The sequence below is a fragment of the Motacilla alba genome, chromosome 10 (genome assembly GCF_015832195.1).
Source record: "Motacilla alba alba isolate MOTALB_02 chromosome 10, Motacilla_alba_V1.0_pri, whole genome shotgun sequence".
In the NCBI taxonomy this organism is placed as follows: Eukaryota; Metazoa; Chordata; class Aves; order Passeriformes; family Motacillidae; genus Motacilla; species Motacilla alba.
In genome coordinates this window covers 17,490,356-17,515,309 of record NC_052025.1, presented here as the reverse complement: position 1 = coordinate 17,515,309, position 24,954 = coordinate 17,490,356, and the positions used below count along the sequence as shown (strand labels likewise).

The window sequence follows — 24,954 nt, the reverse complement described above, 5'->3', positions numbered from 1 at the left end:
AGAGGTCCTATTAATGCATTTTATATTTATAGACATTTTAAATAAAGTGATCTGCCTTAAAGTATTTAATATCTATTTATGTTACGAGAATTTCTGAAGGGGAAAAAAAGTCAGCATTACAAAATACGGGTTTATTGCTCCCTTGGTAAATGAGAATCTTAGAGGAAAAATCCCCACCACCCTCTTCTAGAATAACAGCTAAAAAGCACAGCAAACCCATTTTGGAACCCAGAAATAACAGGTAGCGCTTCATGTAGCAAATGCTGTGTTTCTAATGTTATTCTGTAGTTCCGTGCCCCTGAACAGAGAATCGATTCACATTAAAAGTACTTGTTTTTTGCGAATGTCACTGTAGAGGTGCAGGCTCTTCCATTTACTAAGCTAATGCTTGAAATTCTAAGATAGGTTTTTCCAAGATCATGGAAGAATTTCCCTCTAAGATGCTCTGTAATGTATGGGTAGGAACCAGCAGGGCTCCAGGGATTTGAGTTGGCTTTTTTCAAGTCATCACTGCTAAAAAGAAATCTTTTCTTGTTTTCTGGCAAGGTATTTGGTTCAGCATGATTTTCCAAACAGGTGCTAAAGTTGTTGTCAAATGCCACCATGCACAGCTGCAGCCTTAGCAAGGCAGTGAGACTGTGGGCATGAGGAGTGGAAGATCATGGACAGGGAGAAATACCAGCAGAGCTGTGGAAATGCAAACCCACCTATTTAGATATAGGTGCTGATCTCTTTTTCTAGGTTAAACTCCCTTTTTACTGAGCTTTGTTGCAGTGTTTGCATTCCAGTTCTTGTCTCACCTTTGATTTGAGAGCATCTCCTGTTCATGTCCTCCTTCTGTAGTGACCAGTGTTCAGAACTTCCTCAGAATTCCAAACCCAAGTGCCTTTGTGGTAAATCAAGCTTTAAAGCATGCTTATTTGGCTCACCCATTCTGCTGGTCTGCATCTCATCTGGCAGCTCATTTCTCATTGCATTTCATCCATGTGGAGCTGCGAGGGTGGATGTTCTGTTCTTGCAGGAGTTCTGTGCTTTTGTTTGCTCTTGTGGTTGCTTTTCATCTGAAAGAAGCGACCAGTAAAGGAAAAAAAAGAGGTTCTAGGAGCTGCACTGGTCTCTGCTATGTCTGGTTTTCATGGTTTGAGTTTTCAACTTTCTGGAGAGAACTGGTTCTGTATGAACTGGTTCAAATGGTGATAAATGGGGATGAGACCCTTTGGAAGGTCCTGTCCATGGCTGTTGTGTTGCTGAGGATGAGGAGTGACTGTTTCCAGCCAGGGCCTGAGAGGGAGTTGTGGATGTTGGCTGCTTGCAGAGTGCAGAGCTGACTTTGCAAACGAAGTCCCACCCAGACTGACCCTCAGAGCATTTGGAGACAGAGACGTCTGAATTTCTGAATTTCCAAGACCACAACATAGTCATTTAAGAGCTGCTTTCTATGGGTTTGAAAACTTTAAAAAAATGAGTTGAGTTGGTTTGGGGCTTTTTTTTTTTTGTCCCCTAAGTGTATTTTTTTGGGTTTTGCAATAAATTAAAACTGTGGCTTGGTTTGGAGCTTGCCTTTTTCCCTGAGAGTGCAGCGTGGAGGGAGAGTTTCTGCAGTGTGTGTCAGTTCTCCTGCAGCTGTTGCTAAGCCATGAGATTACTGTGGAAGCTCTTTGCAGCAGCAAGCAGGAACTTGAAGTTAGTGATCTTTTGGATGTCATTAAGAGGGAAAATTCTTATGTTGTTCTTTAGGAACGATACTGTTTTACTCTCTGAAGCCTGATTTTACGCTCCACAGATTGTTTTTCATTTTGGATTTCCCCTGTGAGGGTTTTTTTAATGTTGAAAAAGCAGATAAAATCATTTTTATCATGCTTGCATTGATGGATTTATATGTCTGTGCTCTTGGGGGCTGGCACATAAAGGCTCCAGAGCTGCCACTGATAATCAGCTCCCTTACCTTGGTCTGGAATTTTCATGATGGGAACAGGGACGTAAGGGAACATGAGGGAAAAGGATCTGAGTGTTTCATCACTGTCTACAGATTTCTCTTTTTGCTCCAGCAGCCCCAGGAGAAGGAGTTATGTCAACTGTATCTTATAAAGAGCTATGAATATGTTCTTTTTCATAATGTTTAAAGGAGTAATTTGAAAGCTTGGCTTTAGGTGGGTGTTAGAAATCCTATAGCACTTTTCAAAACAAGAGAAAGACAACCTCAGTAACCTGACTAAGGCTTCTGCTGTCCAAACCTCATCCAGCAGCCAAGGCAATGGGAAGGCTCCTGCTTGAGTGCAGTGCTCAGGGAAAAAAAAGGGAAAAAAAGTCAATTTACCCTCCGGGTTGCTGTTCTAAACTCCAAAACATCTGAAACACACACGTCTCCCTCCCACCGTCCACCTGCAGAGGAAGCTCTTGAGAATTAAAAAAAAAAAATTAAAATGATGTAGTTTAGTTCCTCTCTGAGCCCAGTTCCTTATGTCTGTATTTGCTTTGTGCGTGCTGGGGCAGGCCTGCACAGCTTATGCCAAAACTGCATTTGTTCTGCCCCTTCCATGTCGGAGCTGTGAGGAGAAAGAAAGGCAGGAGGAATGCAAACAGGGGAGGATGGTCCAGCCTTCAAGCTTTCCTGTTTCTTTAGGGCATTGTGTACAGTAAAGCTCTGTCAGAGAAATGCAGGTGAAGGGGGAGATGCCAGAGACAGGCTTTTTTCTGCTTCTTGTTCTACTGCGCTTCCCCTTCCATTTTTGCTGTTTTGTGTGGTTCTTTACCATATCTCCTGTTTCCAGAGCTCACCCTACGTCTGATGGCTCCACACAGAGAAGTCAGTACAGAAGTGTAGTAGTTCCCCTGCAGCAGGGCACCCACAACACTTCAGTCACATTGACCACTTTTCCCATCCCATCCTTTCACCCCAGTGATCCAGAACCTCCATTTCTTTTCCATCCAAGCTGCTTTCTGCCACTTGTGGTGATGTCCTAAACAAGTAACCTTTGCGTTTGGTTCCGTGGCAGAGTTTCGTGCAGCTGACACATCTGTTCCCAGCTGCCTTATTTTATTAAAAGGTCCTAAACCACCCAAATATTTTTACTTTTCCCCTGTTGGAAGTAGTCACAGCGGCCTGAAGGGTGTGATGCAATTGCAGGCTTGAGGAAGGGTGGCCCATGGTGTTGGGAGTGGGCAGGGAGGTGTCTGTGAGTCAGTCTCTCTGTCTGTGCAGCAGGGAATCTTGAGAACATCTGCAGTGGGAAATCCCGTTCCTCATCCCCTGGTACCAGTTATCCCAGCCACCTCACTTGGCACGTGCTGCAGGGGGACACTTGGATGTGGTGTGGAACAGCTCGGACACGCCGAGTCTCCGGGGTTTGGTTTTCTTGTTGGCTGGGTGAGAAAGGCAGAAGGTTGTTGCTGCCATGATGGAATTCCATTCTTAGCAGGAAAGACCTGTGTATTTGAATTATTTTGTTTTAAATTCAGCTGGATTCCTAATTATGCTTCCTTTGGGCACAGCCTACCTGGCACAGCCTGGTTTAAATCCAGCTGGGAGCAACCTGAGCTGTATCAGGCTCATGTTCTTTTAATCAAGTAGTTTTAAAGTCTGTTTGCCTTCTCCATGGGATTCCTTCTAGCCTTAAAGCCCGTGATCTGAGAGAAGTTTCCCTCTGAAAGGGCAGCATTGGGTGGGGCTGAGACCCAGAGCTGCCCCGTGCCGGACACGGATGGTCCCAGCCCTCACCACAGGGCACAGCAGAGCCTGTCCGGGGAGCTGGGGGTGCCTCTGTGAAAACATCTTCAAAAGAGGGGAAAAAGGCTGAATAGTGGAAAAAAGTGGGGAAAAAAATCCATGTGAGTACCAAGGTCAGAGCAGGAGGATAAGGAGTGCCAGGTGCTGGAGTGCTGGAGCAGAAGTGCCCTCCAGGCTGTGGGGACACCATGGTGGGGCAGGTGGCTGTTCCCAATATTGTGACCTGAGGAGAGGAGCCTGTTCTGGAGCAGGTTCTCCTGATGGGAACTGCATCCCATGGAGAGGATCCATCCTGCAACAGGGCAAAAGTGTGAGGAGGGAGCAGCAGAGATAGCTGTTCCAGGCCGAGGACAGTCCCCATTCCCCATCCACCTGCCTGGCTCTGGGTGAGGGGGAAGGAGTCAGGAAAGCAGGACTAAAGATGAGGTGAGGGGAAGGTGTTGTTTTAATTTATCTTTTTTTTTTTCTGTATACAAATTATTTTAATTGGCAAATTAAATTTCCTCCAAGTCAAGTGTGTGTTGCCTGTAACTGTTAAGTGATCTCCCTCTCAGAGGGAAAGGTTAATGTTCCTTCTAAGCAACACAAACCACCATCAGCCTGGGGCTCCTTTGGCCTTCATTTAAGAAAATAAGCAAACAATGCTTGAATAAACAAGCAAAGTGGAGCCTCTTGCACTTCCAGTGACTTTTTATTGGTTTAGTGTCCAATTGCTGCTGCTTGAGCTCTTCTGATATCAGTGGTGGATGGGAATAAAAGTGCAGTCAGAATTATCCTTAGGACAGAGAGCAGAAGAGAAAAGGAGGAAGGGCTGGCAGCTTTCAAGATGACATCCTGAACTGTCCAGCAGCTGGTGGGCAAGTTTTGCCAGGGCAAACAGCCTTTGGAAGTCAGTGGTGTTTGGATTTGCCGGTGCTGGCTCTGGAGGCAGCTTGACTGCTCTGAAGGGAAGCCAAGCACTAGCACCTAGCGAGCTCAGTGATAAGGACCTGTTTGCTGGATTTATTCTCATTTCATGAGTGGGAACTTCATGGGATGGCCAGAGCTAGTGGAGAGCTGGGAAACCAAAGATATCCATCCATCCATCCATGCATGGGAAGTGTTTGTCAGCCTCTGTAGTGGTGCAGCAGGGGTTCACCCTCCCAGCCGAATGTCCAGGTCTCCACTTACACAGGGGTCATCTGTCAGAGCCCTTCTCTGCAGATGTCAAGTTTATCCCCCCCAGCTCTGTAGAGAGAGGCCTGCACTGCTCTCCCAACACATCCCCAGGCTAAGCAAATAGTTCCAGCCCTTGTGTGCACTTGTACACCAGCCCCAGGGAGGAGAAATGGCTCCTTGTGCTCAGCTGAAGGTCACTGGGTCAGACACTGAGTAGCTCTGTCTTGCAATCTGTGCCTAAATTGTAGGAAACATTTATGTGTGTGCCTAAATCCGACCCCAAACACTGGAGAGCTTCTTCCACTGAGCACATTCCTGAGCATTTGCACAAATAGGAAAAATACCAAGCGTTGAAAACATGATCTGCAAGATGTGCTCGTGTCTCAGGTTTGCTGCAGGAAGTTTCTGAGCCTGGGTGATGCTTGTAGCCAAAGGAGCTGTGAGGAAGGAATATTGCTTACCTGGGGCCAAACCTGCCTCCCATTTGTCTGAAGTCTCTCTTCAGTGATCTTGATTTTGGGTTTTTTTTGATGAAGTAGGGGATACAATATTCACCCAAGGCCTTGTATGAAGCATTTTACACCTTTTGAAATAAACCCTTCCCTCACCTTTTTTGATACTGTCTAGTTAAAACATTTGTACACTGAGAAACGGGTGAAATAAAATTCTGGGATCAATTAAGATCTTATATTCTAACCTATAAAAATGAGGTGAAGTATCTGAGCTGGAATGCAAAATCTGGAGAAAGTAGTAAGGTAGTTTCCGGTGCTATTTTTGTATTTCCTGAGGCTTGTGTCATTATGTGCTGCCTTATTACTATTCTCTTATATAAGATATGAAAATAACAGAGGGAAATTGCTTTTCCATTCTATTTCCTGAAGTCTAAAACACACCATTATTTCATCTTGCATTCAGATATCGCTGATATTTAAATGCTGAAGATCCATGGTAGTTGAATGCTTCATAACGTATGTCCGTGTTCCTGAGACTTTATCTTTAGAGCTCCTTTGGAATATTTTTCTCCTTTTCACAGTAACTCTTTAAGAAATTATTAATTTTATTGAGTGTAGTAGCATATTCCATTAGGGGGGAGTTTTTTTGTCAATTTTTAAAAGGAGAAATGTCTAACTTTAGTCACAATTAGTTTATTCTACTATTACTAGGTCTTGATATTTCTACTAATAAGCTCTGGATGTTTTCTTTGCTTTTTGACAGGTGTACAACATGTTTCAGCATCAAAGCCTGGGAATTAAAGTCAACATTCGAGTGACCAAGCTAGTCCTGCTTCACAGTCGCCCTGTGAGTTCCAGCCCCTTTCTCCCCTGCTCCTGGACCTGCTCTGTGGTGTCCCACAGGGTGGGAGGGGGATGTGGGGCATGTCTGGCCTCAGGATCACAAACTGTGAGGAGTGCCTGTTCCACTTCACCAGGCAGCGTTAAAGGTGGGAAGTACAGGAGCTGTGGGAGTGAAAGGAAAGGAACCAGAATCCTTTTATTTATCCTTCCTGGTAAAGCTGCCTGCTTGTAACTGCAAACCAGTCTGGAGTTACTGTTACAGAGAGGTCTGATGCTTTATCTAAAGACTGGGGCTGATGTTTCTCCATTTTTATATATATTTTTTTTTATTATTATTTTTTTTCCCCCAAAGGCAAAGTTATCCATCGGGCATCATGGAGAGAGATCTCTGGAGAGCTTCTGTCAGTGGCAAAATGAGGAATATGGTGGGGCAAAATACCTTGGTAACAACCAGGTTCCTGGTGCCAGAGATGACACCCCTCCTGTGGATGCTGCTGTTTTTGTGACCAGGTATGGGAAAGTCTGGTTGATCAATTTCCTTCAACCAGTAATGCCCGTGGTCAGTGATGGGGTTATCTGGTCAGGCAGAAATCTAAGAAAAAGTTGATACATTTGCTGCTCAGACGGCTCAGGTGAAAGTGCTCTGTCTTGTTTTTGTGCATTCTTAACAAGGTTGTACAAAAGCATCTCTCCTCTTGAGCCAAGGTGTCACAGTCAGGGTCAGGACGTGGCTGTAGCACAGGGGTGCTTTTTGCTCACCCCAGCTGGTAGGAGTGGAAAAAATAGGGGAGGTTTTGGAGCCCTCCTTCCTAGGAGAAGGAAGGTGTGGAGCTGAGAACACAGCTGAGCTCAGGTGCTCTGTGTGCAGTTAGGGGTGAATCAGCTGAGCAGACAGTGTGTCAGCAGTGGGGAGGGAGTTATCTCCTAAAGAAAGAGGGAGAGAAATACCATAAACTAAATTAATTTTCTCTCTCTTTGCCCAAGGAAATAACCACTTTAACAACTCTCCTCTGTAACAACTGAGATAGAGGAGGGGTGTCATTCCTGATTGGTTTGTGTATTTGAAAACTCATGCATTTATTTCAGATGTGAAATGAGCTTTGCAGAAATATTTAATCAAAATTTTTTGCCCCTGGAATTCTGGACTTACTGATGTGTCAAACACATCAGATAAAGCAAGAAAAAGGGTGTTGTAGGGACAACAGTCTTTTTTCCTCTAATTGTCTGAGCTCAACCTCACAGTGCAATGCAAGTCCCGTGTTCCCTACAGTTACCACACATTCTGAACAGCATATTCATGGTGTTTTAAGTTTTTTGCATCCTTTGAGATGTAAAAGAAGCATTCATTTTTACAGAAGTGATCTCTGGATAATTAAAGTGAGCACAAAATTATGGTGTAATGTGGATGCTCATTGTGCTAGAAAAACACTACTTCCTACCCCCTTGTCCCCCAGTTTGAGACAGGAAATGTCTGTATGGCAGTTCAATATTACTCACCTCTTTCACTTATTTTCTCTGCCAACAATTTAAGTAGAAATACATGTTTTTGCATAAACTTCCATCCTGATTGCAATAATCTCTAGTGTTAGATTTGTATTAACAGCCCCACTGCAAGCTGTCCATGGGATCCTGGTGAGTGTTCAGTGAAAGAGCTGGTGAGCAGGGCATGAGGCCAGCAAAGTTCCTGAGAAATCTCCTCCACAGACGTGCGTGCAGCTCCCCCAAACCCTGCTCCCTCCTCTGTATTCACTGCAGTCCACCAGGCCCTTGTGCAGCTATTTAACAGTTTAGACAGGGGGAATAGTTCCTTTGAAGTCAACGGGCTGCACATCCTGGTTGTAGTTAAGCATGTGCTCCACTGGATCAGGGCCTAAATAAATAACTAACATTTTTGTTAAACTCATCTGGGTATCCAGTTGTCCTGCATGACAAGTGAGGCAGAGGGAATCTCTTCTGATGGGCTCTGAGCACAGGGTGGGGGGAACGAGCACAGCATTTCATCTCTGCTGCTCTCAAAACTGAATGCATAATGTCAGGCTAAATGAGCAGGACTCAGGCTTCTGAGGAAGAACTGTAGAAGAATTTGTAGGAGGAATTGTTCAATGGATTTGCAGTGTTTTGCAGTGGGAATAGCTGGGAAAGTACAGGTTGGTTGGGTTAGAAACCAGATTCAGCTTTGGTGAGAGGGTTCAGGCCAGGGAGCACATGGCTGTGCACAGGAGCAGCATTTTGGCTGCTGGAGAGTCCAGCAGTGTGCACTTGGAGTCTTTCCTTCCTTCTTGCTGTGTCCTGTCATCCTTAACCCATCCTGCTTCTGCTGCATGGAGGATGCTGCATTGTTTGGAGGACTTCTGGGCCAGCAGCCCCATTCCTGTGTCAGGGAAATGAATTTTTCTCCTCTTGGCTTTGGAGATGTGTGTGTCCCTGGACCCTCCCCAGACTTTACAGATGGACCAGTGGTAGAGGACGTGGGAGCAACAGCATGTCCAGCATGAGCAATTGCGCCAGAAAAAGCAGAAGCTGAATTTTCAGCAGCTGCAGCTGCTTTAAGGACTAGAAACAGATTCTTTGGGGTCAAGCTCTGAAGAAATCCCTCTGGTTCCAATCTGGCTGGGTTCATTTGAAACACCAAGGCACGCTTGTCTTTTGAAACTTCACCTCTAAGTGATGTTTCCCATACCCTCATTTGTATGCAAAAGCAAATTAGGTAGGTGGCAAATATTCCTCTTGGGAGATTTTAATGGTATCCACTTGAGTTCCAGGTAAGGGACACACTGTGCCTGTGAAATGAGATGCATTGTACAGCTCAGTCAGTAAGTGAGACAGTGGGAATAACCTGCCACAGCCCTGGAGGTCTGAATATAGCGTTGTGGTCTCTATAACCATCAGACTTTTCTCATTCAGATTCTGGTTTTGAACTTGCAGAAATTCAAGTCTCTGGCATCTTTAGATAGTGTACTTCATATTTTAACAGGCAGCTGACAAGAATAACTTCTGTCTGCAGAATCTGTATCTTAGTGATTTTAGAAGCATGTCTCATTTGAAACACATTCCCTTTCTTGATCCCTCTGTCTTTTGCATTCCTTGGGAAATCTTCAGGCACACTGATGTTATCCCAGCTCGTGGCTGGAGGTGTTTGGGTCACCTATTAGACTGTAGGCAATGTGATAGCAAAGAATGTCCCAGCACTGACAGGAACAGGATTCAGAGCTGTCTTTAAGCAAAGACTTTTTTTTTCCCTGACACAGTGGTGTAGTTGTTCCATTTGCAGCCTGGTCCTCCCTTCCACACTTCTCCAACTCTTTGCCTTCCCATTAAATGGGCAGATGGAGGAATTCACTGTGCATGGAGGAAACTGGGCACATAGTGCTGCTGAATGTACCTATGGATGTGGAAAGTTTATTTTGGCAGGTTCTGGGCTGTACCAGTTTCCTGTGTCCTTTAGCTTTATGACCCTGCAGGGTTAGACTGGTCGAAAGATGTCCTTTGAAGGATGCTGGGAATGGCCACTTAACAGAATGCTTCTTATTCCTGTTGCACAGTTCAACTTCTGTCCTTCTTTCTCACAGGAAGGACTTGAATTGCAGAATTCAGCTTAGCACAGTTAGGTATTTTTTTCCAGTTGGTGGGAGCCAGATGGAAGAGTGACTGTAGGAGGAGTTCTGAGCTCTTCTAGCTATTTTTATTGAACAAAACAACTAACTTGTTGTCGTTTTTTTGAGAATTGTTGTACTCTGCTAATGGAAACCTCTGCTGGGTACCACACGTGATAATGACTAAGAATTTCACAGGTCACAGGATGAGAACTCATGTCCTGCTTGATTCAGTCAATGGCTAAAAGTGAAGAGTAAAACTGGTTCACAGCTAGAGCTGTGATTTCAATGTATTATCCAAGACCTCGTGTGATAAGGTCAGATGTTGGACTTGAACTGCAGCTCCTGCAGTAAGAGTTTTATTTCAACACAGCTCTGTAAAAAATTCCGCTAACAGAACTGTGTCTCTGTGGTAAGAGACCTTTGCACATGCAATAAATATTAAAATACCTTTCCTGCATTGTTGAGTATCATTATAGTATCAGTTGTGTCAAGCTCTCACTTCAAAATTACCCGTGCAGTTGAGCTCAAAAATGTGCCAGAGAGACACCTGTGATTGAAACCTTTTTAAAAGCAGATCGGTGTCAGGTGCCAGGATGGAGCCATTTAAATCTCAGGTGTGCCTGAGCCACAGGAGAGACAGATCATTCCTAACACCTTGCCGTGCAGTGTTTTCCCTCTGGCTGCCAGGGAAGGACTGTAGGAGTTTCAGCAATGGGCTCTGTGATGAGGTGTGCCCTTGCCTTTGGAAGAAGACTGAGACCCAGCAAGCTGGTTTGTGACTAAAAGTCTGGATGTGCTTTTCTGTTTGGCCACTGAGTTTTGGGATAAAGTATTTGCAATGCTCCAGATGGTTTAAATCCTGGCATTTTTGTACATATGTTTGAACAGAAGATGGAGTCTCTTGGTCTTGTGTTTATGACATTCTTAAGGATGGGCTGAGCAGGTTTTATACTTGAATTGCCAGCGATGTCCAGTTCTGCTGCTGATGTGCTTCAAGCCCTTCCCTGACCAAACACATCACAGCACTCTCTCCACACACAATGGTTGTCCTACCTCTGTAGGAGAGTCTGCAAGTTGTGCTGGATCATTTACTGACCTCTTATTTACTAGCATGGTGGTAATTCCTCTGTGGAGCTGCCAGAAAGTGCCAGACACCTTTTGGTGTGGGACAGCGCATGGAGCAGAAATTCTGTGCATTATTTGCAGGGCTGGACAGGCTCTGGAGAGAAAGAGAGGCTTTTCTAGCTGTGGCCTCCTGCCATCCACTAATAGTTCAGCTATCTGTTGTCACAAGAAAAGCATCTGTTTGATTTAGCAGTTTATATAACATAATAAGTCCTTAAATAAACCTCTGTCAAGCTGGCTCTGGGAAGCCGAGCAGGCGCGCGGTGCCAGCTCCGTCAGGAGACTGTCATTAGTCTTCCTCGGGAAGGCTGCAATGCCAAGGTGTTGAGACAGGCTGCAGTGAAAAATGAAAGCTGGGGCTGGTGTGTGGTCGTAGCTTCCGATTTTTGGTTGGGTCCTGTCTGATTTTTTTAACACTTTGATGGTTGTTATGGTTTTTCTGCACTGAAGCGTGGTTGGTTTTCAATGTGTGCTGAACAAGAGCCGGGAATGGCTGTTTGTGCTCTCCTTCCAAGCCCTTGACAGCTTGATTTGTGGCTTTCAAAGGAGTTTGGTGTGGAGGGTCTGGATTCATCAGCCACAGTCCTGGGCCTTAAATCCCTTTTCCTATAAACCCTAGTTTCATAACTTTCTTCAAGGAAAGAGCACTTTTAATATTTATCTATTTTTATATTTCTCTTAGGTATTTTCTTTTTCTAAGTATTTATCTTTCTTTAAGTATTTTTAATCTTCCTCCTGCCAAACTCTTACCCTCCAAACCCCAAGGGGGCTCAGGCATTTCAAATGGCACACTCCAAATGTACCAATGGGATTCTTTTGCCTCCTCCCAGGGTGAGGAAGGCCAAGGTGATAGAGACTGCAGTTCCTCAGCTTCCCTTGGGTTGAGAAACTTCTGAAATGTTTTAGCACATGTGATGTTTCTCTGCAGCTCTCCATTGCAGATTGCACTGCAAAGCAGCTATGGGGAAGACAGCTCCTACAAGTTTAGGTCTAAGAGCTTCTTGAAATGCATTCAAGCTATTAATTTAATTATAAAATACTTTTCCCACACACACTTGTTTTTCTGTCACGAGGAATCTCATGTACAAAATCTTCTCACATTAAGTGTCAGTGCCTTGATGGTGGAGCTTTTATTCTGTTTCTGTTTAATACAGCTTTTATTCTGTTTCTGTTTAATACAGCTCCATGGATCCCTGGCTGATTTGTGGGTGCCACTGGCATCTGTAGTATCTTCTCCTGCCTTGATGAGATGTGGGGAGCAAATGGAGTCTCTTGAACCTGTCTGTGTTGGATTCAAACCATAACATGGCAAATCTGGCTGAAGTTTAGCTGAAAAGTTTAGCTGAAACCAATTTACCCATCACCAGGAAAATCCTGAAATTCTCTTTCTTCTTCCATGTCAACATCTGTCTTTCTCTGTTTAGTCCTGCTTTTTTCATGTTCTTTTCTATTCTAGTGAAGAATTGAGAATTTCTGGGTACATATTATTAGTTCTGTGCCCCACACATCTCCTACTCCCACTGTCTTTTAGGGTGCATCACAGGGTGTCAGCTCCTTATTGTTACAATTCTCTTGTGGAAAGAGCTTCAGTTTTAATCCAGTTGTGGCAGAAGTGTGACATCACAGATGGAGGCAGGGCTGTTTTAGGTGCTGACTCTTAAGTCTGGAGATTGGACTGTGCTATATGGGGCTGATTCACATAATTGCCTGTAATCTCAGTAGCAATCAGGGCTGCTATCTGTGTTGTCATCGTGTAGACTGCACAGCAGCCTTACAAAATCCCCAGACCTCAACACCCATGATATGTGAGTCATGCACCACTGCTTCTTCCTGGTCTGGAGGCACAGGATACATTTCACTTCTGTTGTGTTTTTCTTTCTAGGACAGACTTCTGCGTGCACAAAGACGAGCCTTGTGACACTGTGGGTAAGTGCAAGAGGCAGGGGAGGGTATTTTCATAGGCACCTCTGTGCTAAGAGGGTGTTCTGGGCAATCTTTCACTCCTTGGTTTGCTGTCATGTTGGTTTTGCTGTTCTGTGTACCTCTGTGATGCAGATATGGATTAGCTGAGCAGGGTATGAGCTATATATATGCCATTAAATTTTAACCCCTTCTAAGGCCTGGAGGTCTCTGGGTTGAGGAGTTATTGTTGAGTATTTCTGCTTCTTTGGAGTGGATGCAGAAAAAACTGCCTCTTGGTGTGTCTGTATAATGTTCCTTTCAGTTCTCTCACCTCAAACAAGAATTTGCTAACTAGGGAGTGTATTTCCCATTGTAAGAACCCGTGTGACATTCCCAGATCAAGCTGGCACTCAGACACTGGAGAAGAATACCTCATTGTGGGAAAGCCAAGTTAAATCTTCTTTTCAGCCTCCTGCTCCTCCTACTTCCTAACTGCCTTTACTTGTATCCAAAGCTTGCATACACAGGGTCCTTACATCCCACACATTAAATACTTTGTTTATTTATTTCACTCAGGTAGCAGTAACCTCCACAGTGTTCTCCTGTTTTGTTTTTTTTAATCCCCACAGTGGCAGCAGTGTTTGGAGGCACAGCTCAACATCCTCTCTGTGATGATGGCATGATTTTTTTTAAACTTGCCTCAAAGTCAGGTGGCCCCTCATCCTCTGTTCTGTGTAAACTTGGGATGGATCCTAATTTTCAGCTGTTCTTGCACTCCAGTGTTCAGGGAGACACTTGCAGGGGTTATGGACAGTGGGTGATGCAGAGCAGGGAGGAAGTGCCTTCAGCAGGAACCCTGTGGAAGGCTCATCTTGGAATGCAGCTCCTTCCCTCCCTGGAGTGGGGATCAGGTGAAAGGAGGAAATACAGAGCTGGAGGATACATACTCGTGAGCAAGGACTGGCCTCTGTGTCCAAGTTTTTTCCATTCAGAATCCCTCACAATGTGTTTATTCTGTGTCCAATGGAAAACACACTTCCACTGAGGAAGGTTTTTACCCCGTGTGCCTGCACCTGGAGGTGGCTGCAGTAAGATACAATAAAGAAGTTAAAAAAAAAAAAAAAAAAGAGAGAGAAGCTGATGGAAGACACATGCTGACTAAAGTCAGAGCTCTTTCCGTATTTAAAGAGAGTATTGTTGAAGATCTTTATTCAGGGAATTATATTACCAGAGACAGCATGACTAAGGAAATATTTTTATGACTTCTTTTCTGTTCTTACAATACCCAAGTTATTTCTTGTGCTACATCTTGCTGCAGACTGTGGCTGCAGTGGAGAAAGTAGTAGATCACAGCAATGAAGATTAAGCTCACTTGTTACTCTTTCCAGCACAGTTGTCCAAGATATTTAGAGAGTGAATATTCCTGGGACAAAACCAGTCTGGCCTCTTTGCTCTTTTCAGTCCTGCTTTTCCTACCTTCTCCTCTGACAGTTTGATTATGTGGCAGCAAAGCACTTATATCTTCACTTATGCATTTTCTGTGCCCCTTTTGGCCTTGTTAGGCCGTTTACATTTTTTCATGGCAGAGGAAGAAAATATTAATTAATGTTCTTTCGTGACATGCAGCTGGTTTGAGAAAGTGATTAGTGTTGGTAGTACTAAATTTTAACCATGCAAGAGGTTCTCTGGTTGTCCTCCTTTGTCAGGATTGGGAAAAGCAGGTGTCAGTTGTAGATAAACAGGTTTTTAGTAGCCAGGCTTCCATGCCATGTGCACACACCTGGGTGATACGAGCAGCAGTGTGGCATGGCCTTGGCTTGGGCTTAGTCTGAGTGCAACAATTGAAACAGGTGGATGCACCATGATCCTCCATGCTGGCTTAGGAAGGTTTATCTTGGTGTTTCAACCATCTCTGCTGTTGCCAGATTCCTGTTTCTCACTCCAGCTCCCAGATATTCCTCTCCAAATCAGCAGGACTGCCTGTGGGAGCAAGAAGTGAGTCCAGCAAGTGACATCATGTTTGGTCTTAGTGATTATGTGGAGGTTGTTGCACTCCCCAGAGTTCTCTACAACAGCAACTTGCTTTCATTTCTTGCTTTACACTGAACAGAAGAAGAACACAGTCTCAGCAGGTGCATGTGTGTTTTTACACCTGCTTATGGCCGAGGTTGGCCCTTGCAATGCCACTGCTGCCATCCTATAAATGCAATGAGCTCTCCTAAACCAGAAGACTGAGGCTGCTGCTCTATATAAGGCAGAGAATCTGGACTCTTAGACTCCTGATTTCTATTCCCAGCTCTGGCACTGACTCCTTTTGTGACATTTGGCAAGTCACTTGCATTCTAAATGCTTCTGTCTACCTCTGTGAAATGAGGACTTTGAGTGCAAAGCTACAGGGGATTGCGTGGCTCAGGGAGGTCTCCTGTAAAGAGTGTGGGGTTCTTGGGGGTGTGATCAGTACAAGTCCAGAATCTAATGTTGCTTAGTCATTATCAAGAGACTAAGGAGTCTGTTGGGTTATGTGTCCTGAAGTAAGAGGACTCAGAGTGCTGTACATAATGTTATTTTCAGTGACAATGCCTAGATTTTCTTTACATTGTGAGAAATAAGGAAACAGAACTTACCCTGGCGGAAGCCTTGAGGCCCAGCTGTTGTTGGGAGGTGGGATTATGACATTTAAATGCCTCATAAGAGGTGTTCATTTGTGCTCTGAAAGATCCATATTGAAAAACCTGTCTGGAATCTTTGCCTGCCATGCAGACACAGCGAGAAGACAGCAGCAGGAGGTTTGTGTTTGTGTTCTGGCAGGGGCCCCTCACTGAAACCAGTTGCTCTGGGGACTTGGTTCAATTTTTCTTGGCCCAGCTGCCAGGGTAGTGTGGAGAGTTACATAATGGCAGAAACAAGCTCAAAAATGGGGAAATTGTGTAGGGGTGATACCCCAATGTCTGCACCATGGAACAGAACCACATTTGCATAAGAAACACTTTGTTAATGCTCTTTGTCCTACTTGGTTGGGTAAGGTAGGCCTGGGAATGGATGGATTCCAGGAGGTGGACAGAAGGAAAACAATATTCCTGTGTGGAACAGTTGTGGTCCAGCAGCCTCTGCTGTGGGATCTGCTCCTCAGTTTGAGCAGGAGGGTTGTCTTTGTGTGACACAGCTTTGTCACACACCAGTCAAAATTCCTGAGCCTGCTTCGGGCTCATCCCTCACCCAGAGCTGCCGTTTCCTGCAGAAAAATCTGTGTTCCAGCAGAGCTGCCTCCCAGCCAGCCAAACTGCGAGTTTAATGTCTTGCTATTAATATCAGGCTGCAGCTTGGAGCCTTGCACGCTGTCAGAATCCAACCTTTCTGTGACATAAGCAGATTGAGAATGCCCCTTTCGTTCAATATTTCCACTGCCAGTGCCAAATAAGCAGCTTTACGGTTAGTTAGGAATGATCCTGCATATTTCAAGGCAAAGCTTGGCCTTCATTCCTCAGTGTACATGTTACCCCAGATCCAAGCTGAAGCTTCCCTGTATTCAGCTAATAATAAAATTGGGGGCAGTGTGGAATTGGGAAATGGAAAATGAGAATGTGTCTTAAATATCCTTAAATTGCCCTGGTTAAAAATGACTTTACCTCTGCTGCAGTCACATGTGCTCCTCTGTGGCCTGATGTTGGGGAAAAGAAAGCAGAGTAAGTGTGTGTACTGCAGAGGGGCAGGCTGAGCTGAAGGAATAGCTGCCTGGAGAAAACCAAGCACAGAGTGGAGGTGATTGAGAAACATAGTTTTCCAGACTCTTTCCACAAGTGAATCAGTGTTTGGAGAAAAACATTCCCATCTCCTGGCTGTTTATTGCAGTAAAGTATTTCAAAATATGCCCAGGTTTGGCAAAAGAGGATCTGTGGTCTGTGTCTCCAGGTAGGCTTTTTTATTCCATGTAAAACTGCACATTTTTACCTTTTCCTTGGCCGTTTGTCACCTCTGGCTGGCCTGTCCACAGCAGGAGACAATTCTGGTCATCCTGCCTCTACTGTTCATTTAAATCTTCCTCCCTGGGTTGTACTGAATTCCAGTCCCTGCCAGTGTCACAACAGAGAATTCATCCCCAAGGAAAGGGAAAAGACTAGCTGGTTTGCTCTGAGTGGAAAAGGAATTCTCACATTAAAAACATTTTCCATAGTGGTTCATGTTGAATGTTTCTGTATATTCCAGGGCGGGTTTTTATTTGATGCCAGAATAAATAGAAATACCTGCTGCTTAAAACAATTCATTAGAGCAACAGTGCCTGGCTTTAGCAAAAGCCTTGCTGGGACTGTCCTTCAGACCAAACCCAAACCCAGCTTAGTGCATTAAAATGAGCACACTGGAGGTTAAAATGTCTCTTAAAAAAACGCTGTCAAGTTGATTTGGTGTTTGGGAAAGAAAGGGACCTCAGAGCACTGCAAATTTCTGTCACTTGTGGCTCTGCAGGGCAGTGGAGTCAGGCTGCTGGCTTTAGGAGACCATGGGGAGCTGTGGTCCAGTGCAGTGGGAGAGTTTTTCCCTTGCCTTTTGGTTGCTAGGGAATAAATGCTGGGCTGCACAACGCAGACAGTGCTGAGCTGTGCTATTGGGCATATTCATCACTACCCACCCTACCCACCACAGCCTTCCAGTTTCTCTTCACCAGCTAGCAATCCCTTCTCTTCCAAATTCCCACTAAAAATTCATGTGCCAAGCAAGTGTAATATGAGATTGCATAAATCTCAGTAGAGCCCTGGGATAAGCACAGCCACTCAGGTAATTGGGAATTCCTGCTGCTGTAACCCTTGCTCTGCCTCACTCAGTGTCCTGTCTGTGCTTTTCCTTTTCTTGTTTTGGGACGTGGCTTCAGCCAGGCAGCCTCACTGTGCACTAAAGACCAGAGGAAAATCCTGCTACACCAGCCTCAGAATCTTGGTGGTGGTGGCTTCACTGGGGTCAGGATCCTGGTCCTGTTCTTAGATGTTGCCTGAGACATGCAACCCTCCTGATACCATCTTACATTCTGCTTTTATTGTTAAGGAAAGTAGACAATTTGAATTTTATTTGCCTTTGGGTTTGTTTTGCAGCTCAGTAGTCATGTTTAGGTTTGTCTTTATTCATTCCATATACTGAGGGCACTGATGGATTCTTGATCTCCTTGGCTGAAAAAGGTACTGTCCTTAGCTGGGAGCTCATATTGTCCTGCTGCAAGGAGTTTTTGTAGAAAATATGATCACTCTTCTCTTTGGGAATTTATCAATCTGTGAGTGCTATCGGCTCACAGTTATCTCAACTTTTTGAATTTTCTCTCCGTTTCATGTCTTGGATGAAGGAAATAACTTGGGTAATTAAAACAAATGCAAGTGTTTAGTGGGGAGAGGATTAGTTACAGATTTTCTGTACATTTCTCATTTTTCCCTCTTCCGTGTATTTCCAGTTCCCAGCTCAGAGGTCTCGCAGACCCTCCGTTGCTCTCGTGATTAACTCCCTTCCCTTTCCTTTTTCCCTATTTCTCTTTGGGGTGAGTTCAGAGCTCGTAGGAGCTCTTGCTCTGTTCTGTTCCTTCGTGTTGCCTTTGTTCAGCTGGGCCTGGGCAGGCAGAGGCTGCTGTTCCCAGGGGCCCTGCAGGGTCTGGTTTCCATCACTCAGACCTCGGGATGTGCCCACCGAGGTCACGGAATTTCCCTACGTTTACTCCACTTCAGTCTTCATAAACCTCCAGCAGTTCCTCATTAGTTCTCCTCAATGCATCATTCTCCTTTTGCAGCCCCAAAATGTGTTTCAGGCCCTTTTATTCTCCCATTATTTATCTGTCTGTCATGCTCACCCGTCCCAGCAGATAAAACAGTGGCCTCGCAGTGTGGTGAGTGTTTGAAGCTTGTTCTCAGGGAGCTGGAACTAAACACTGTCAGCAGGGAGGAATAACACACTTCCTGCTCTGTACCTGGCCTTTCATGTCCTCCATCAAGCTGCTAGTGGTAATTAATGCTCATAGATATTTAAGCTGGTTTCTGAAATATGTTCATAGTCGTTGTCAGATGTAGGAGAACATGTCCAAAATCTTCCTATCAACTTCCCACCCTGCTTTAGTTTGTTAGCTTGTCTCTGCTCATCCTAAATCTTGCTTTTCTTGTTGACTGCTCCCTCCTGACCTTCAGACTTTGAGAGCTTTTGTCTTTGTTGTGCCTCACCCCAAAGCTGGTGCCAGATGTTAAAGATGATTTTAGCTTGAAAGCTTTGCCTTCTCCCATGGTTTCATTAATGGTTCATGGGGATGTGTTTTGATAAATGCAAGTGAGCAACTGTCTAAAATGCTGTGGAAAGGACCCATAGTGCTTTACCAGGCAACATATTATTGAGAAAATCTTCTCCAGGCCATCACATCTCAGCATTATACAGGGCGGTGCTGATTACTGTTTGAATTAAATGCATCTTGGTAGAATGATCATAGAATTCTAGAATGATTTGGGACCATTAAAGCCCAGCTTATTTCAACCCTCTGCCATGAGACATTTTCCACTAGACCAGGTTGTTCCACTCCCATCCAGCCTGGCTTTCTTCAAAAAAATTCAGTGGCTACCAGAACTATGGTCCTTTCCCCTCAGGAATCCAGGACTCCAGCCCAAATCCCAGCCTGGTGTCTCACTGGTGGGTAACTAAGCTTGTGTCTGCTGCCTTTATTGAGAGGACTAAGTCACGAGGGAAAATATTTGCCATGACTTTTTTGATATTTTTTCTGATATTCTGGCTTTATTCTTTGATTTCAACTCCATCTCCTAAATCACTTTATGTGCTAAATCATTGTGCAGCTTGACTGGTGCAGGTGCAAACACGTCCTGCATTCCACTCCAGGGCCATTTCTGTCTGTGTGAAATTATATAGACATGTACACAAAGCACCTGGGAATTTTGGTCTCATAGCTTAAAGGGCAGATACCTGCATGTGATATTCCTTTCCCCATCTCTTTACCCCTCACCCTCTTGCTATGTCTGGGGCTTTAACATGCAATCACTCTGGGGGAAAAGACTGGTTAGGACTGTTTGAACTAACAATTCCCAGTGAATTTACAGGATAGTGTCCTTCAGAAGCATTTCAGTACATTTTCATGCTGGCATGGAGAAAAAACAATCAGAAGTGTAATATTTTAATATTTTATTTTGTGTGACAGGCAGGTCTTAGGGTTTTGGTTCTCCTGAATATACTACACTAGAACTTCTGAATTACAGTTTTATTTCCTAGACATCTTTGTGCCTCAATTGTTTCTAAATTAGAGATGATTTGTGGGACACTGCTTGAGAACCAAGGCTTTGCTTATGGCTAAGCATAATTTAATGATGATTTAAAGAAATCTCTGCTGTTTATCTCGGAAAGGGGTCATTGTGTTTGCAAACAGAGAAGCAGGAGCCTAAATAATGTCCAGCTAAGCCCACTCTGCCAAACAACTGTCAGGAAAAGCTCTGGAACTGCTCCTGGCTACTGTGTGTGTGAGGCTGAGAAACCTTTGAGGCAGACACGAGCAGAACAAGCTCATTATATTTTGTCTGTGGACAGACCATTCGTGTCTTCTGGGGTTTGTAGTGTTTCTGCTCTTGTCTCTCGCCTCATCCGTGTAAATGGAGATTTGCCATGCTTGCTGCACCGCTTCACTCTGCAGCTCCATCACTTCCCCTTGCTGAGGGTTTGTTTCTCTGGGGGATTCTCACCAGAATGATCATAAAACAAATAAAATCATCAATTCTGCTTTCATAGCTCACCCTGCTTCTTACTTCCCCTTTTGTTATAAAAGGTTGTGGAAAGATAAATAGTGTTTCTTTTCCACGGTGTCAGACCTGCTGTCAGTGCTCTATAAATAACCCCTCTGGGCTGGGAATGCCAACCCCAGGCTCTCTGCAGCAGAAAGCAGAATTTTCTGCTATGACACGCTTCAGGCCAGGTGGACAGGGGAAAATGAGACTCATAAAAACCATTTCTCCCTGGTTCTCATCCAAGAACATAGAATGATTTTGCACATCCCCGTTTCCAGCCCGGCGCCGTACCCGTTAATTCCTGGTGCCTCCCTGACAGACCATGAAACAACACATTCAGGGGTTTTTGCACTGTATTTTATTGGTAGAAAAAGAATCTATCGAGAGGAGAAGGAAATGAATTTGTAAACAGGGCCTTTCCTCAGTAAAATCCAAAGCTCTGTACCAAAGAGATCAGAGCTGTGATCCCCATAGTGCAAGGCTACCAGAGGCAGCTCCACTTCCTTGGGCACCAGCCAGTTCTTCAGGTCAGTGAAATAGTGGTTAAGCCCTTCAACAGGCCAGAGGTTTGTGTTCCTTCTTTCCACTGCCTGGGTCCTTATTTTCCCCTGTGTTTACACATTCCTGGTCAGTTTGCTGCAGACTGCAGCACTTCCAGAAAGCTGACGCGTTTATAATCGAGAAACTCGGAGGTTTTTCTTCTCCTGTCAGGCATAGATGGCTTTTATCCAGTTGACTGCTTTACAGTGCCTTTATCCTTTGCTGGCTTGAAAACATTTCAGATAGTTCCTATTGTTTTATAGACCCTGTAGCTAGAAAACCAAGCTTGTGTAAAAACATCTGTACATAGCTGTGCAATAGGCTGCAGACATGCAGGGTAATAAGGCATGATTGCATTCATTGTAGCATTTGCTCCACTGGATAATCAAATAGAAGCATTCCAGTTGCACACAGGATATGTAAGGGTAAAGGAAGGAAATGAAGGACAGTTGCCTACTGTACTTTTACATTTCTTTTGTTTTGCAGCTGCCAAGGAGAAATGCAATTTTGAGTGAGTTTTAAATAACATTGAGATGAGATTTTACTGCTGATAACCAAGAAAACCACAGTGGGAAGTGTGCATAAAACTTTCCCTAAGAAGGGAGTTTGATCAGTGCTGATTTTTTTTTTTTTTCCATTTGAATTGGTTTTTCCCAGCTTTGGTTAATCATCTGGTAACATGACCTGGTATTATACCTAACCCATTTTGCAGGGTGTCTGGTCCTGGAAGGATTTTGCTACACCAAGAGCACTCAGTAGACTGAAAGTCACTTTAAATCCTTGGAATGTTGTTGGGTTTTATTTAACAATTCTCCCACTGCCTCAGCACAAGCTCCAAGCTTTTCAGCTGGGATTGTGCTCCACGTAATGCAAATAGGAATTGGGTATCTAACAGTACTTTGCAGCACGGAAAATCTTCCCTGTGTTTACCAGACACTGAAAATGTTCCCTGTGTTTACCAGTGTGCTGAAAATGCAGTAGGGAGTGTGCTCCAGCCAGCTGTGATCCACTACAAGCTCATTCCATGGCTAGAAATACAAATGGCAGGTGCTGTGGGGAAGGTGATGAAATTTTGAGCTGACCAAGAATGCACAGACACATTCTGGAAATAAATTACTGTCTCTAAATGCATGGCAGAATACTTTGAATTTTACACATACAGATTTGATCAGATATTCCTTGTAGAAAATATTGGGGTTTCTATATCAAGTCCTTGCCAGTTTAGATAGGAAGGTGACTACAGATAGTGAAATTTTAGTCAAATTACCACTGACAGGTGTATATACATATATGTGTGTGTGTATTTGTGTATAAACTGTCTCTTGAACAGAAGTGGATTTCCTTGGAATTTTATTTGGACACGAAGGTTCTGCTGTGTAGGTTTACTAATTTCAGGTTCAGAATCCTATAATCTGCAAGGGTTTTGCCTGGATTAGTTTGACAAGTCTTTTTATCTTTTAGATCAGCTGATAGAAATACATTGAACATATCAGAACAATAATACTAAAACCCATACACACCACCCATCAAGCATCTTTCTCCTCCTGTACTCTTTCAGCATGATTTGTAGAATGTGAAGGATTTCTGTGTTTGCTTAGCTTGGAATTAGCCTTGTATTCCTACTTTGGTTGGTGGTGATGAGCAGTCAGCAGGTTGAAGGCATTTGTTGGTTTTGTGTGGTTGTGTCATACATTTTTGTGGGGCTGTTTGCACTGAGGCTCTGCCTGGCCTTAGCTGGGCTGCTGGGTACACATGAGTGTTCAGCTGAGGATCTGCTTGTTGGTTTTAGCAATATCATCCATCAAGCTCCAGCATGTACAGCAATATTTGGGCTGTCGCAGACAAACAGTGTAAACACTGCAGTTATTTATAAGAAAACTGGCCAGTGAGTTAGGAAACTCTGTGTGGATGTTTTTATTTATTGAAAACGAGTCCATCAGTCTAATCAGACTTTGTTGTTCTTGAAATAACAGGAAAATAGGAGGCTGAAGTTAGATTTCTATTTAGAATGTATATTTTCTATTTCTGTTTAAGTAACCTGTATGCTCATGTTTCTTTTGTGTGCTCCAGTTTGTTTGCTTTTCTGGCTCTGTCAGTCAGAGAGCAATGTTGTCTCCAGCTTGGTCTTGTCTGGGTCCAAGAGTGGATGAAATTCCTGCTATAGCTCTCTTGACTTGTGTCCTGGCTCTTGGGGAAGTGCTGGTGCTCCTTCTAATCCCTTTGATGACTCTTCCAAGTGTCTGTTCACTTCAGAGGGGCAGCACCATTCACTGGAGCTGCTCTGCCCTGCCAGGTGGTTTTCCCTGTGATTCCTGCCTGACCTGTACCACATTCAGCAGCACCTGAATAGAGATGCTTTCCTGTGGGAATCCTGGGATGCTGCAACACAAAAGTGTTGCTTAAGAGCTGCTGAAGTTCTAAACTTTGTAATTTCCTTTCAGCAATGTCTGTTACCTCACCAGAATTCAATAATTATGTTTCAGTTTCATGTACTTCCTCCTGGTATCTGATTCTTTCTTCCATGATGATCCCTGATTTGCCCCAGACTTCTTTCTATGGGTTATCTGTCTCACTTGGATCTTCCCATTTCCCTTCTCCCTCTGGAGAGCCAAGAGAGGGGCAGAGGTTCCTGGCACAGCCCTCCTGTGTTGGCATTCCCTGAGATGTCTCTCTACATCTAGGAACTGGGAAGGGTGTGATGCTCCTGGCTCAGAGCAAAGGTCTGGATTCTGAGAGCATTTGGCCCTTTCCATGCTGAAGAACCCCAGCTCTTGCCTGCTGTGGCCAGGATTTTGTTCAAAGCACTGACGGGTTTGCAGAGGTGCAGGACCCATGCACCCGTGTCTGTGAGCCACAGCATGATCTGAACATGGAGGTAAATAAAGCTTCCTGCCTTTACACTTAAGAAGAAAGACAAAAGTCAACCTTCTGGGGATGGAAACCGAGTAAAAGAAGCCAGGAAATGATTTTATGCACATTTCCAAAGCTGGGGGTTATAATTTGTTGGTTCCAGTGAGACTTTGATCAAGCCTGTGGTGATTTTGATAGCTGGTCCTGTTAGAGAGGATGTAACACACATCCAGCTTGTTCTGTGGGGATGCCATGAAGCTGATTATGTTATCACTAATCAGGTGGCTTTGTTGGGAAATACTTCTCATTATATGGCAGCTGCCAGTAGGCCACTGCCACTGGGCTCCCAGGCAGGCTGGTTTAAAAATACCCCACCTGCCTAGCTGGGGAGTGCAGCTGCTCCTGCTGCAGAGTCCCCCAGGAGTCCTGAGTGGGGTTTGACAGCTGAGGAGACCCTGCACACTGTGCTGCACACTCAGGACAGAATTCTCAGTCAGGGACAAAGGGCTTTGGCTCAGAACTGGAAGTGTCACCCAGACAGGTATTGAGGAGCTCCTGCATTTCCTGGGGGTGTTTTATTTAGAAACACGTGGGACTAGAAGAGGCATTTCTCTCCCTGTTGGGAGAACTTCAGCACAAAGCCCTGGAGCAGTAACATGAGCACAAAATGTCCCCTGGCTCTGCAGGATCCTGTGACAATTTTCTTTAGTGCTGTCACTGTCAACCTCCTGGGCTGTCACTTCTGAATTCAGTCCATAAAGGCCCCAGGACTGGGACTGTGCCTTGACTTGTGCCTGTGAGGCACCAGGGACTCTCTGGCTGCTGTCAGTCATTGCAAGGAGCTCAGTGGTATTCATCCAAATTTGTGTTTTCTTTCACTGGAGCTCAAGTTTGAACATGAGAGATTTCTTTTTATGAAGTGTGAGAAAAGCTCAGGCTGGTCTTTTTCAGAGTGAGAATTTCTCTGTAGCTGGTGGCTTTAAAGGTGACATTTCATCTTTGAGGAATCTAGAGAAAGGGGT

General features: G+C 44.5%; 1 protein-coding gene across 2 annotated transcripts in view; it reads left to right on the top strand.

The window, feature by feature from the left end:
• The window catches only part of ADAMTS17 (ADAM metallopeptidase with thrombospondin type 1 motif 17), a 159,133-nt gene that overhangs the window by 23,554 nt on the left and 110,625 nt on the right, over nt 1-24,954 (top strand). For both annotated transcript variants that reach the window (XM_038146789.1, XM_038146790.1), the window contains exons 5-7: nt 6,101-6,184; nt 6,533-6,690; nt 12,784-12,827. In XM_038146789.1, the coding sequence (XP_038002717.1) occupies nt 6,101-6,184; nt 6,533-6,690; nt 12,784-12,827 (286 nt within the window). The remainder of the gene's footprint in view (nt 1-6,100; nt 6,185-6,532; nt 6,691-12,783; nt 12,828-24,954) is intronic.